The sequence below is a fragment of the Pagrus pagrus genome (assembly GCF_965226575.1).
Source record: "Pagrus pagrus genome assembly, chromosome: 13".
NCBI classification, from domain to species: Eukaryota; Metazoa; Chordata; class Actinopteri; order Spariformes; family Sparidae; genus Pagrus; species Pagrus pagrus.
The window spans coordinates 24,261,421-24,275,809 of record NC_140197.1 but is presented as its reverse complement, the minus strand read 5'-3'; the positions used below and the strand labels follow the sequence as shown (position 1 = coordinate 24,275,809).

The following is a 14,389-nucleotide window of genomic DNA, read 5'->3' as shown; positions in this document are numbered from 1 at the left end:
GCCTTCCCCACAGGCCATAAATACCTATCATTTTTCCTGATTGGCTTCTGTTCTGGCAACAGGCTGATTTGCATCTTGAGTTTTCTATTTATGGTTTTAATATCACACCTGGATCACCTGTGTGTGTGTGATCATCGCTGGACTTTCCATTCCAGGTTAAGAGTCGTTGGCTGCGGCAGGCACGCTGACGAGTCGACCAACGGGATGCTTTGAATTCTTCTTTAATGACTCTCAGGTTCAATGGGTTGACAAACAAACTCTCGCACAGATAAGAAAAGCTCTGCAGGAAGCTCTCATACCCCAAGGGCCGCTTCATATTCATGACTGGGCGTTGTGTGAGAAAACTTCTCACCTGTAGCACAGTCGAGCCCAGAACTGGCAGTACGCACCACGAACGTAAACACATTCCAACAAATAACTCGGAACATGCCTGAAATATTTGTTTGCACATGTGTGTGCATGTGTTTTTATCTGAATATGAACTCAGCGTGTTTCTGTTGGAGTAAACTGCAGGGTCGGTGGGTTCAACGTTATTAGTAAGGAGGGAAAGGGTTAATCACCTTGATTAAATCGAGTGCAGTCAATGATGAGGTTAATTAACCATTTAAGTGTCTAATTAATTAGTCATTTTTAATCCTTTGTCTGCCTTTTTAAACTGGATGTTTCATCAATTTAAAGCTGCTATTTGTAAGAGAAATAGATTTGTGTGTCTCTTTCCCAACTTGTCAAAAACTGATGCTTTGGGATTGAAGGACCGGTCGGCTGCCACCCCAAAGCATCAGTTTTTGACGAGATTCAAAAATCAATTTTTCCTCACAAATAGCACCTTTAAGGCTGACAAATGTCTTTAAATCGTATTATTAATCTGCTGTAAATCATAATGGGGTAAAGCAGTCTGACCATCTGCATGTTGATGTGTTTGCTTCATGTGTTAGGATGGCAGGCTGCTCATTAATTATGACCACAGCTTTGTTATTTTAAGAAGGCATCATGGGAACTCTTCAACTGAAACTAATGATGAAAGTACATGTTTATGTTTGTGTACCTGCACCCATAAGCTCCTGTCACTTGAACGCACCACTTGCCAGCTGGCTGCACCTCGGGTCCGTCCTCTTCGGCACACGCATTGGCTCTGGGAGCTGAGCGTCAGCGCAGAGGGGCCGGCACCGACGAGGAGTTTATTGTCAGGAATGTGTAGTAGCGCTCAAACTAATTTACCACACCGACTGTGCCGCACGCTCCCGCAGGGCAGCATCCTCTTGTCCGGGACGCGCTGACTGGATTACCTCCCGGTAGTTTGACACAACAGCTGTTGGCTTTTATCATGCGAGTTTTTACTTGAGCTGATCAGAAAAAAAAAAAAAAATCGTCTCTGCTGTGTGCGTCTTAGTTGAAGAAGATTGATTTAACTTGTAGCGCGACATCAATGCCAAATCCAGCAACGATGAACAAAAACGGAATGGTGACGAAAATCCACACGAGGATAAGAGCTGACCCGTTCACGGCCAACTACGACCTGGTCGGCAGAGAGCTGGGCAGGTGAGTTTGTTTGCTGCATGACTGCTTTCCAGCGCTCATGGATGAAGAACTTATCCGTGCGCTGTCGCGATGGAATTTGCAGCGATATCTAGATAATCTTGTGTAAATCTGATAATCATATTAGATTTGTTTTCTGCACGTGCTAATGAGGAGCGTGTTAATTGAGCATTTCCAATCCTGCATTCCTTGCCCCGGTGGGGGGAAGCGCAGATGGAGACGCGCTTTGGCACGCGCAATGGTAATGCGCTTTTGTGCGTCTTGGATGGATTTTTCTGTAGTTTTTCAGCTTTATCCGTTTAAGAATTAGGTGAAAAGTTGAGTTAAGTGAAGTTACTGGAGCTGGAAAGTTTGTCTCTGTGTGTGGACTACACACACACTGTAGCACACACTGTTTCTGCCATCTAAGGGGTGAAAGCGTCGTACAACCTGTGCTACTGTTGCTGTTGAAGCTCACAAGTGTGGTCTAATAGAGTGTGTAGTAGTGAAAATGTCAACTTTTTCATTAGTTTGCAATCACATTTGCAAGAGTCACAGTATTACAAGTGTGAGGTAAAGTGATGAACTATGCAGCGAGGCTTATGAGAGAACAGTATATAATGAAACAAAGTAACTCCCACGGCTTTTGGTGATCATTTGTGTGTATAGACCTGCGACCTGCTCTCCATTCCTCTACCTGTTTTTCCAGGAGATGTAGCATGAAATATGGCATCTACCATCAGACACTTTTCTCTGCTTCTCTTCAGCCAAACGCATCCTGTGGGTTTTGTATCCCAGATACAGAAGTGCACATTCCAGTGGTGTTTGTGCGGGGATTCCCCAACAGACCAGACAATAATGACTTTCCTCAAAAGCCATTTGAATTAACACATTCTTTGGTTTCACTAAACCCGACAGCTGTTTGATTCTGCATCTGTCTCTATAACTCAGATTTTCACTGCAGGCTTGCTCCTCTGCAGAGTGTCTGCAGGAAGCAGCCAGCTTTCCCTGTCAGACACCCTGGGACATCCTGGGACAGCAGCCGCGACCCATGGGGGGTTGACTTGAGGCAACGTACAGTATCTAAATGCCCCCTCTCCCTCCTCACGCCCTCATACCTTTAGTCTACATCCTCCTTGCCTTCTCTTCCCATGAGTCCAGTCAAACAACATCCTGAGATCAGGTCTCATAATCCCATTAAGTGCAGGAATGTACGTACTGCTGCATGCCAACAGATCAGCTGTATAGTTCGTACATTAGGTGGGATGTTGACAGGAAATTCCTCCACCAAATGCTTCCTTCAACTCTTTTGAAGTTTGAAGGAACAATAAGGCTCATTAGCCTTCTCCTCAAAACCTTCTCATCACCGAGCTTTGCATCGTGAGTTATGGTCCCCTGCGGACCTGTGCAAAAAACATGTGTTGTGGCCAAACTCGAAAGCAGAAAGAGGAACTCATGGTGTGTGTCAGTCTGTCTGTGAAACAGGCAAATGAGAGCTGTGAGAGCTGTCATTTCTCATCGCACTTCAGTCATGAGTCAGTGCCCCGCCGAGGGAGACGAAACGCAGACTCCACAGGAAACCAATTTCTCAATCAAATTAGCACCATCTTCAGTGCCGGGGAAGTTGTGTGCGTCAGAGTAACGTTTCATGATTGGTGACAGACCAGTTTCAGACAGTTTAGACAACGTAGTCTCTACTGGGGAGAGCCCTGCAAATCAGCCTTTTGATCTGCATAATTGTGTTTGTGGATCTTGGCAGAATCTTTGAGAAAGCACTCGTTAGCATTGCTCAGAATTTCTACTGTAACAGAGCACAAAGCACAAACAGAAACCAACTTAATGTGTTAAATATCACATTAAGGAATTATCTTATAAATAACCAGGAGGTTCTGTGCATCTGCCTAGTAACATGGCAGAGTGTGAACGCAGCCGGCTGGAAGATGGCCGTGTTTAGTAACCTCTGACCTGTTGACAGCCTTTGAAAAGACCTCCTGTTGCTCCTTTCCGTGGCCACCGCTCATTCCTTTTCTTTCCATATGTAGTTCCCAGCCCACAGTGAGCTGCTCTGAACTTGGCTAATTAAGGATGAAAAGGCTCTGACGGGTTTTGCCTTTTCACTCCGAACAATGAGTCGTCACCATTCTGCGAGACTGGGAAACGGCGAATGAGAAGAAACAGGCCTCACAGCAGCCGGGGCGGTAGCCAAAACAGAACCCTGCTTTGGCCAGAACAGTTGCTGTTTTTGGTCCGCAGCACAGTGGGCTTGGAGTAACGCTGTGTGGGAAACTGACTGGCACCATGCTGACTGGACCTTTCTGACTTGGCCACTTCATTTAGATTCTGCCCAGTTCACATCTATTCACATCTTGCGGTCACTTTTCCTAAGCCTTCTGCTGCGTATCTGTATTGTGCAGCTCATTAAATCATTGAGATTTTAGTTGGACATCTCGCATGCTGTCTAGGCTCCAACCTGACTGTAACAGCAGTGACCCCCTGCCTGGCCTCCCCCAGCCGCAGTCAGGTGGGTGGTCCAGGTCTCGGGGCTGCCTTGTTAGCAGACTGGTCAGCTTTTGTACGATTGTCAAAAGGAGACGCAATCTCTGGCCGATGGTCTGGGCAGAGGTGTCAACACGATCCATTTGTCCCCGCTGCTGTCAGCTGTGAAGAAAGAGAAGTGAACAAGGCCTCATTATCAGCCTGGGAGGGGCGGCTGGTGATTGTGGTCGCCTTGACACAGAGAGGCAATTCTGCACACATCGGACATCCTGCCCGCACCCACGGCTGACCCTTAACGCCTCCTATGAATCCATCAATGTATATGCAGAAGCATGAATGGAAGTGATGAGGTTGTAAAAGCGGATCTTGTTTTTAATCTCGTGTGTTCCCGGTGACATCCAGCAACCCAGCTGTCGCATCTCTTTGTTTTTTCTTGACCCAAAAAGTGGCTTGAGCATCATCAGGTCCCTGCCCACTATTCAGCAGCTCTTGCCAAAACTGTCAGCCTTATCTCCCTCTTGTGAGTCTCTCCTGCAGGCCTTGAGGAAGAGGTGGAGAAAGGGGGAAATTTCCACTGAATGTCTAGTGACGCCTCCTTAGCTAATCATATCAGTGGTCAGTGGCAGTAGGCTTTATTTTCAAATGATGCCACTTGAACTTCTTATCTCTGAACCGTTCTTTAACCTCGCCCACACTTTTGCACTCGTGGCTGGGTTGGCGGGTTTTTTCTAAACGTTGCACTGTAATCTAGGTTTCACCTCATGGCAGTTTAACTGTAACGATTACTGTGTGTCCAGTAATTTCAGCCTTTCATTTGCTGCAGCTCAAATGACCTAAATTTAAAACAGTGGTCCAGTTGGCTACTTGGATACAGAACAGAACCATCTCTGACCAAATATATTTGAAAAGCCAGTAATGTGGTTGTGATTATTCTGTCTCCTCACTAATCTCTCTCCCCCCTCTTTGTTTCCCAGGGGAAAGTTTGCGGTTGTGAAGAAGTGCATTGAGAAGGCAACGGGGAAGCAGTATGCTGCCAAGTTCCTGCGAAAGCGACGGAAGGGCGCAGACTGCCGCATGGACATCTTAAACGAGATCGCCGTGTTGGAGTTGGCCAAGGCAAACCCCTTCGTGGTGGCTCTGCATGAGGTCTACGAAACCACCACCGAAATCATCCTCATTCTGGAGTGGTAAGACAATACTGTAGATGTTACAAAAACAGCACAAAGGGTTTTTAAAAGTTCACTGAGAAACAAAGATTTAGCGTCGGTTTCGAACAGAGTCTGTCACGTGTCACGCACACACCCTTTCACCGCCGTTTCTAAGAGAAGACAGCGATGGTGCTATTTTAAATGGCCTTTTAAACTTTCCTCACTTGACAGTGTATGAGCCGTGCCAGGAAAACTGGGATAAAATGATTAGGCCCTCAATCATTAGGGAGATGAAAACCCTTTAATCATCTCTCACTAAAAACTTTCCATGAGTAGAGTTTTGCTCAAAAAGAATGTTTGAGGGATTTGAGGACCAGACTGGCTTCCAGGGAACACCCTAACATATTTATTCATTTCTACCTAATAAGCAACTTTTGAGTTGGGAAAACCTCATCAAGTCACACGTACACATCGCGCTACATCTTGTGTTTGCAGTTTTGCATGACGGGAACATCACTGCTTTGGTGTTTTCACATGAAGTGTCAGTTCTTTGCGTGCAGTTTGCCTGCAAGTCTTCTACCCAGAAAAAAAAAAAAAAAACCCACACGTGTGAAATGTGTAGCCTTCCACTATTGTCGCATGGGCTCAGCCTTATATGGAAATTCTCTCTCTCTGTGGTTAGTTTCTCGTCTCTTCGCAGCCGCGACACATCAGTTTCTTGTTATGCTGAATGACTGTCAGGAACTGTCACTTTAGAGATCAATGTGGCAAACCTGCACCATTCTCACTGTGTGAAAATAACAACATAGGCCATCAAATTAGTTGGTTAGACACCACTGTGAGAACATCTTGCTCAGTACTCTAGACGGTGTGTTGCCTGTCAACATGCAGGTGAACTGGCCAGCAGCTGCTGGTTCAGTGACCCAGCAAAGTCATCCCGTCTGTCTGGCTCTGCTCTGTTGTGGTTGGGTGTTAAATGACATGATGCATATCCAGTGTTCTTGGGCTGCCCTAATGACGGCCTCTAATGAGGATTTGGAAAGGACGTGTAGCATCTAAATTACCTTTGCTCACCTCATTACAGAGAGATAACACTGGGCTGTTAGGCTGGAACAACGTTCCCCTGACCCTGTTCCTGAACTGCTCGCTGTTCAGGCAGGAAGCCCTCTCCTGCCCAGTCCTCGGTAGTCGTCACCCATCCCAGACGTGGAATGCCTCTGCAGAACAAAGGCCTCTCTGGAGGGGGGGGCTGAGTTTGACCTCTGACTGAAGTGTGAAAGGGGAAGTAGCACCACTGTTCACCCCTGCATGCCTGCAGAGAAAACATAGCAGGAGGTCAGTCCACACTGGTCCACAGTTCCTCTTTAGCTGCCAAATTGCACTGTGCTGGCAAGTCTTTGAGTGTAAAATCAAGCAACCTGCATGTGCACAGCATTTTAGTAATTATAGGGTTTGGTTTTTAAATGTCAAACCGTACTTTTGTTATTATTTATTGCACTTTGCTTCTGTCCTAAAAAGCTGCAGGAGCACTCGCAGCGAGAGCCCCAAAAGCTGCATCTACAAACTGTCTGACCTCAGCATGAGTTTCAAGAATTGCAAACCATTTTCCATTTCCTGTGGGTTTAAATGTAAGCAGCAAGCAAGGCTCCCAAAACTAGCACACCCCCGTGCTGGTATAAAGTGCCGTGCACATACACACTCTTCTGGTAGCCACAACCACATCCTTGGTAATGTCGGAGAAATGGAAGCGAGAAGTTGAATTCTGATCATCTTTGAAAGTGTATCTCCAGCGTGCGTCAGTACCACAGAACCCCCTAGCATAATGACTAGTTTAAGACATGGTGAAAAATGAGCGCGCATCACCTCAGAGCTCTGAACCTTTTTGGTGCACAGTAGCTCAAACAGTCATAGTGATAAATCCTCCAGGAAGCATACTCTTTCATTTCCTGCTTTTGACATATATACAAGTGTGCTTTAATTGGACTTCACTGAAGTAAAGGTCCTGTCCAGAGAGTTCAGCCAACAGTACGGGTCACACTTGTGGTGACACGGTGCTGATAAGTTGACGTCAATAAGCACCCAGCTTTGTGGTCAGCCAAGAAGGGCTTTGACCTAATAGCTTCTCCTGCAGGACTAAATGGAGGTTAAATTGGTTTAGCGCTTTGAAATGGATAAATATTTGTGCCTCTTTCCAACTTGATATCCTCTTATTCAGAGACAGAGTTTCATATGTTCTTGGCTCTTGTCTTCAGTGGGTTGTTTAGCTTCTCCTTGCCCTCACTCGTGTTGGCTGCAGTACTTTCGTGCAGCTCTGTGCAGGGGAGGATGTCTCCTACACGCTCATGTACATTAAGTCTCTTGGAAGGATGGAAAGCGCAGAGACAATATTTAGACTTCAGGGAACTATCAGATCATTCCTAAGTGCTTGGCCAGAATGTGTGCCGTCTGTTGAATTTAAACAAGATGGTCTTTATCGAGACTTTAAATCGTCTCAGGCCTTCTGCCGACAGTTTAATGAAGCTATTGAAATACTTTCCCATGTCAAGCCCCTTAATTGTTCAGTCAGGTACGGTAATCGGTCAAATCTGTGTTCAATTGATGGATTCAAGTTCATTGTGAGAGGGAGGTATGTTGGTTTTTCTCAGTTGCAGTTTAAAAAAAAGAAAAAGCATCCATCAAACCGCACTCATATGTCTTTCATTTCCTCTCCCAAATGAAAACACTAACACCAGACTTGCTTGCATTTGGTATAAATGTGCACATCAGTGTAAACAGATTGAGTGCTGAGTTTCATTGTCTGCCTCCACTGCTGTCCAAACTCTTGGGGGGGTTGTTAAGTGGGATTGAGCATGTTTGCAACAAGCGGGGTAGGTGGCAGGTCAAGTATTTTGTGCTGGGAGGGAAAAAAGAAAAGATTATACGGACCAATGACGGATATCCCTTAAATCCCGAAAAACATGGGTGCTATTTTCACAGCTGAGGACAGTAAAGAATGCAGGGTTAGGAAGCTAACAGGGGATTGGGCAGTGCTGGTTATGTAACAGTCGTGCCCAGGGCCCTGTCCTAAAGTTTTCCTCTGAAGATGAAAAGCATGTGTGCCATCTAAATCCCCCACACATGGCTCTAGTTTTTTGGGTGAACTGTCAGCTTCAGGCATCGATCTGACTGATGGAGCATCCAACGTAAATCCACCATGTCTCCACTTCAGTTAACTTTGTTACACAAGCGCGGCAAGACCAGACAGGAATCTGACTTATTCCTTCAACAGCAATATGAGAAGTCACCATCGAGTTGTCTAATTAATAAATTCCACAGAGGGATAAGTACTCACACCTGAGTTGTTTTGAGTGAACGAGCATAAAAAACCATGCAGGCTGAGGCTCATAGAGCGCAAACTTGGCACCTTCTGACTACTTTTTTTAGAGATCCGTTCCTTTCTACTTAAAGAAAACCTTTAGGCTTTAAGCTGTCCTACACTTGCTTCTGTTTGCCCCATTTTAATTTATTAGGTTAGCCTGCTATACATCAGGCTGTAAAAGGCCTTATCAGAACCTGCTGTAAGCTGATATGACCCTCCTTATCTGCTTTAATATTCCTGGGAAATGGGAGTACAAGCACAGTCTGAGTACCTAATAATATATTGATTCATGCTGAACTCGCATGCAGTGTGTACATGTGGATGGACTTTGTGCTTCCAACCAAAGTGCACTAGCGAGGAGACAGAGCGTTACATAATCTCAAGTGGAAATGACTTTGGGTTCGTTCACTGAAATTGTGTTAATGGGATGGGTTGGAAGTTGCTATTGTCAACTTATGAGATTCAAACTGAGAGGAAGGGCGTGTTTATACAGTTTAGGGCGCAATTTATTATGACAAGTTAAAATGAATAATCATAGCTGAAAGTATGCCAAACTAAACTCCACTGGGTGGCTATCCATGTACAGTTCTTTCTTCTCATCTTATCCTTGTTTTGTTTTCTCAGTTTTCCTTCCTGTGCTTTACTTCCAGTGCCGCCGGTGGCGAAATCTTCAACCAATGTGTTGCCGATAACGACGAGGCCTTCACAGAGAAAGATGTGATCCGGCTGGCCAAGCAGATCCTGACTGGAGTGGCCTTCTTGCATCGGAACAATGTGGTGCACCTGGATCTGAAAGTAAGTGAAACATAATATGACAATATAGGGCAGGGTACTCCCTCGAGTGTTAGACTGAGGGGGAGGTATGATTTCTGTTATGCAACCGCAACTCATTCAGTGTGTCACGACCCTGTTCCCACAAGGATTCAGTCGATAAAGGAGCCCTACTGAACTATCATATTTTCTCAATGGGGCCCTGAGGTGACACGACAGTCATCACTGGGATTTTCTTTCTATTAACCAAGTATCCGGTTTCTAATTACACATGTTTATGATTCTTTAAAAAGTGAATAAGCGGCTAAAAAAAACCCGACATGTGTTGTAGATTAAATGATCAGTTGAAATACATCAGACTGATGCTTTAAAATATTTTGGTGTATAATAACATAGTGTGAGGTTGAGGGTTTCCAAGAGGTGACTCTCATGCACCCTTCAGCCACTCCTGAGGTTTGGCTGTACTGGCCCAGGCCTGACCCTTCTCCTCATGTGTTTATCTTAGAGTTTCAAACCAACTCTGGCATCAGGCCACTTTTCCCCAGGATTAAGCGCAGTTGGACGTACGCTACAGTATTGGCGCACACAAACCTTGGACCCATCAAAGTGGTTGGCAGAGACATCCTACCTGTTTACAGTGTAAACTGATAGGCTTAGAGGATGATGTCAGAGCAGCAGCTAGATGCTGACTGATGAACCAGAACCCAAATCCTCTTCAGACCGTTTACCACAAATGCTTTGACTCATTCACACTGACATGTAATTAATGACCTCAGTCGTCTTGAATAGTCATTATGTAACGAACCTGTGTCTAATCTGAGCGTCTGTACTTTCCAGCCCCAGAACATCTTGCTGACGATTGCCAAACCTCTGGGGGATATTCGTATTGTGGACTTCGGCTTGTCCAGACGTATGGACAACATCACAGAAGTCAGGGAGATCCTGGGCACCCCAGAGTATGTGGGTGAGTCCTGCTCTCAGCACCAGAATACCCAGAATCACCTGTGTCTTCTCAGTCGGAGTGCCATTTATCATGACTAATTGGGGCCATGTTTTTTTATGTTGCAGCACCCGAGATCCTGAGCTATGAACCCATTAGCACTGCGACAGACATGTGGTAAGTGCCGTGGTTAATGAGTCCATTTCCACTCATGTTAGTGGGTGCTATGCAGAACTCAATTAGTCTATGCCTTTCTCCTGGGAACAAAGACATATTCAAGACAGAGACATCACCTCCCTAATGTGCAAAAGACAGTCTAGACCTTTGACCACAAGATCATTCTTGCTTCTTGCAGTTAATTAATGACTACAGCGATACAGTGGAAGACAGCCAAGTGTGTCGCAACACAGATTCTGTAAAACATCCGAGAAGACAGATTTCCTCATAACCTCTTGCTCTTTGTTCCTCTTTCTCTAACAGGAGTATCGGGGTCCTGACCTACGTCATGCTGACGGGCGAGTCGCCCTTCCTGGGTGACGGCAAGCAGGAGACGTTCCTCAACATCTCCCAAGTCAACATCGACTACTCGCAGGACACATTCGAGGGGATCTCCTCCCTGGCTGTTGACTTCATCAAGTCCATGTTGGTTAAAAACCCCAGGTGAGGCTCTTTACAGTAAAGACTTAGATCTGATCAGATGCTCTCATTCCAGCGAAAAACTAAAAGATTTGCATCAGCATCACTTTGAGCTGACTTGCACGCGAAGGATGTGAGTCAGGTTCACACCGGCGCGGAAGTACATCCGCACACGTCTGAATGAGTGTATGTGGTCGCAAGATTGACGTCACGTCAGCGAGAAGTTATTTCCTCCGTTGCAGCTGGTGGTGGTTAACTCACCGGGTTTTAAAAAGAAGTATTTTAGGACAGTTTTGACACCAAACAGTGTCACCATGTAAAAAAAAAAAGAAAAGCTAAACAAGGGGGATTTTTAAGGGAAGCTATAAAACCACCACCACAAAACTCTAACCCTAATTCTGCTTCAATACTTAATGTGTCAGAGCCATAATCTCCAGTCAGTATCGTTTAATTGCAGCAGATTAACTGGTAGGGTTGGAAAAAGTGGAAGATTCCTCAGTGTCTGAGTAATCGCTGAAAGATGTAGGGGAAAGAATTGAGAGCAAGAAAGTGCTTTTCTGTGGTTTTCCGTACCAAATGTTGAAAAGAAATATGGCCGACGTCTCCGAGAGAACAGATTGAGTAAATCGGAAGATCCAGGCAATCCATCGGTTATGTAAACTCTTCGGGAATTTCCACTCATCCTCAGTGTTATTGTGTTTGTGTGTACAGGAAGAGAGCCACGGCTGAAGAAAGCCTCAACCACCCCTGGCTGAACTCGCTCCCTCACCCCCACTCCCACCCGCACCTCCATGCCGGGTCGGACTCCTCTCTGGATGAGCCGGAGACGAGCCAGTCGGAGTCGGAGCCCGAGAGCCCAGCTCCCTCACCCGAGCTGGACTTGATCGGGTCATACCTCATGTGCCCGGGCCAGGGCGAGTTGAAGACGGGTCGTGATGCCTTCTCCTTCAGCGAGCCGCCCTTTCCCACACGGCCTGAGATACAGCAGGAGCTGATCTGCTGAACGATGCCTCGCAGATGGAGAGAGATTGATCAAATTCAAACCTCCACGGAGCAGACGCTGAAAGCCAGTGAGCCTGCAGCTTGTTGGTCTTGATCCGACTCAGGGCCATGCTATATGGATGCTGTATGCCTGCTGCTGGCTGCTTCTACTGCTGTGATGTCTGTGAGCTGGGCTATGTGTAGTTTGATACCTCTGTGTGTGCGTGTGTGTGCGTTTGAATAATACACGCCACTCCGTGCTGATTTATGATTGCACGGAAGGAATGCGAGAGGAGAAAGAAGTGGGAGAAGATACACAAGGACTTTGTCGCAGGACTGCACTGCTGCCTTAAAAGTGACAGAACTGAACTGGGGTTAGCTCAACACTGTGGCTAATTCACCCCTGCACGCACACTGGTTTCTCTTTTTACCCAATTAGCCTTTTGAACTGGGTTTCAGAAAAGAGGCAGCCTGCCGCTTCCTTGGGAAATGACTTCACTCACCGAGTGCTCTCATCAAAACAAGTTATGCTTCAGCTGACCCAGACATACCTTCTGTGATGAGCTGTGTTGAAAGAAGTTAAGGGTTTTGACAGATGGTTGTTCTTAACAGAAGAGTTAAAGCAAAAGGACAGCACATACGCTGAAGCCAGACGTTAGCTGTTCCACTGTTGTGTGTGTTTTATTTATGTGTGTTTGTTGTACCACTTCACCCCCTTAAATGTACAAAGCCACATCAATGCCTGAGTTTAAAATGGAAATAGTAGCATTCTTAGGACAATCTTGAGCACTTTTTATGTTGTTATTGGACTTCCGTGTTATCATAAGAAACCAAAGGCTCATCAAGCACAGTCAGCTGTCTCACAATGTACTGTAGATACAACCATTTTTCACCACCCACTGTTTTGGTCACGTTACCTTCTTTTTTTTTCACAAAGTGCCAATTTTTCAACCTCACTTCTGTGTTAATATTATTTTTCTTTGTCCATTTTTTTTTGGTTTGCTATTGCACAAGTTGCACAAGTTTTTATTTGTACTTAACTGCGAGGTTGCCACTCGACTTCGTGCTCATCAGATTTTGCGAGAACATCGGTCTCGGAAAGGGGGAACGGCGGGAGCTGAAAGCAAGAATTCAAGTCATAGATGAACAACGATGGTCAACTGAAGATTTGTATAAATATGTGATGTTTGCCTTCGGATGCTCGGGAGCAGAGAAACTGGGAAGAATTTGTCAAAATAAGAACTGAAATGTATATTGTGAGTTAGTATTAAGATTAATCTGAAAAGATTGTTGTGTTTTTTTTTTTAATAGTGTATGAATGTTAACATCATTATATCATGTCTTATTTTGTACATTAACTTTTACTTATTCCTGTGGTTTGTTTTTTTTTCTGCTCAAGAATTTCAGGCAGGTTTGCACTTGTCCCTGTGGACGTTTATGTTAAAATGAATAAATGTTGATGGCATGCGTTGCAAAATGTAATGAAGAAAAATACATGTGCATTTTGTATCAAACTCTTCTGTTTGTGTGCGATTGTTTTCTAGAGCAACAATGGAAAATAAATCTAACGTGGCAGAGTAACTTCACTTTCCAAGCAGTTGACTTTTCTAATTTCTCTTGGGATAAAAAAAAAATGTTCTATCTTAATTTAATTTAAGAGTTGATTCTAGATTCACACACAGAAATGAAACATAATCCAGGTTTGCTTTTCATCTACACAATCTGTGCCAATAAATCATTTTCTAGTTATGTTACCTGCTGGCTTGAGACTGAAATATCTCACCAACTGATGGGTCGATTGCCAAGTGGCAATTTTAGGTGATCCCCTGACTTTTGCTCTAGTGCCACCAGCAGATAAACACAATCAACCAATATTAGGTTTAAATACCTGCAACATCACTGACATTCCCAACGGGCTTTGCTGTACTTTTTGTTTAGTGCTAATAAGTAAATGCTAACAGGCTAAACCAAACTATAACATAATTACAGGCCTACCTGCTTAACGTCAGCATGTTAGCATTTAGCTCAAAGCCCGGCTTGCGTGGTCGTATCATTCCCTCTCACTTACAAATTGGACACCGCAAACTCCCAGTTGAATATCTTCAATCAAAAGTCAATTTGCCCTTTTACATGATGCCAAATTCATGAAAATGAAATGTGAAGGATGTAAATTATCAGTGGATCTCTGATCTTGCAGAATTCAGCTGCTGTATGTAATTCAGTTGCACTCACTGGCATTTAACAATTTCAACAAAACCGAGTACCCTCTAGGAAAGTGGTTTTTAACTGCTTTGCTAATTGACCCTTTAAAGTGACGCAATGTCTACTTGCAACCTCTCATCAGAGGTTATGTCTACGGCGGCCTAGTCATTAAACCAAAGATGAAAAATCCATGCTCAGATTGTTTCATTTGATTAGTTTTTAGAAAACCTTTGTGTCTCGTGTAACGGCGGTTTCGGGGTTTCTTTCCCTCTTATTCTCTCTCTTGTTAATCATCCTGCGACCCCTCGGACTGAGACGACTCTTTGGATATTATTTTTGTAT

At 44.8% G+C, this 14,389-nt stretch overlaps 1 protein-coding gene across 1 annotated transcript; it reads left to right on the top strand.

Moving 5' to 3' along the window:
* The first annotated feature begins 1,224 nt into the window (after nucleotides 1-1,224).
* stk17al (serine/threonine kinase 17a like) lies at nucleotides 1,225-13,439 on the top strand. Its single transcript, XM_084371826.1, has 7 exons — nucleotides 1,225-1,539; nucleotides 4,986-5,198; nucleotides 9,168-9,312; nucleotides 10,126-10,252; nucleotides 10,357-10,405; nucleotides 10,709-10,888; nucleotides 11,576-13,439. Exons 1-7 carry the CDS (start codon nucleotides 1,427-1,429, stop codon nucleotides 11,865-11,867), a joined length of 1,119 nt encoding a protein of 372 aa, XP_084227952.1. The 5' UTR covers nucleotides 1,225-1,426; the 3' UTR covers nucleotides 11,868-13,439.
* The last annotated feature ends 950 nt before the right edge of the window (nucleotides 13,440-14,389 follow it).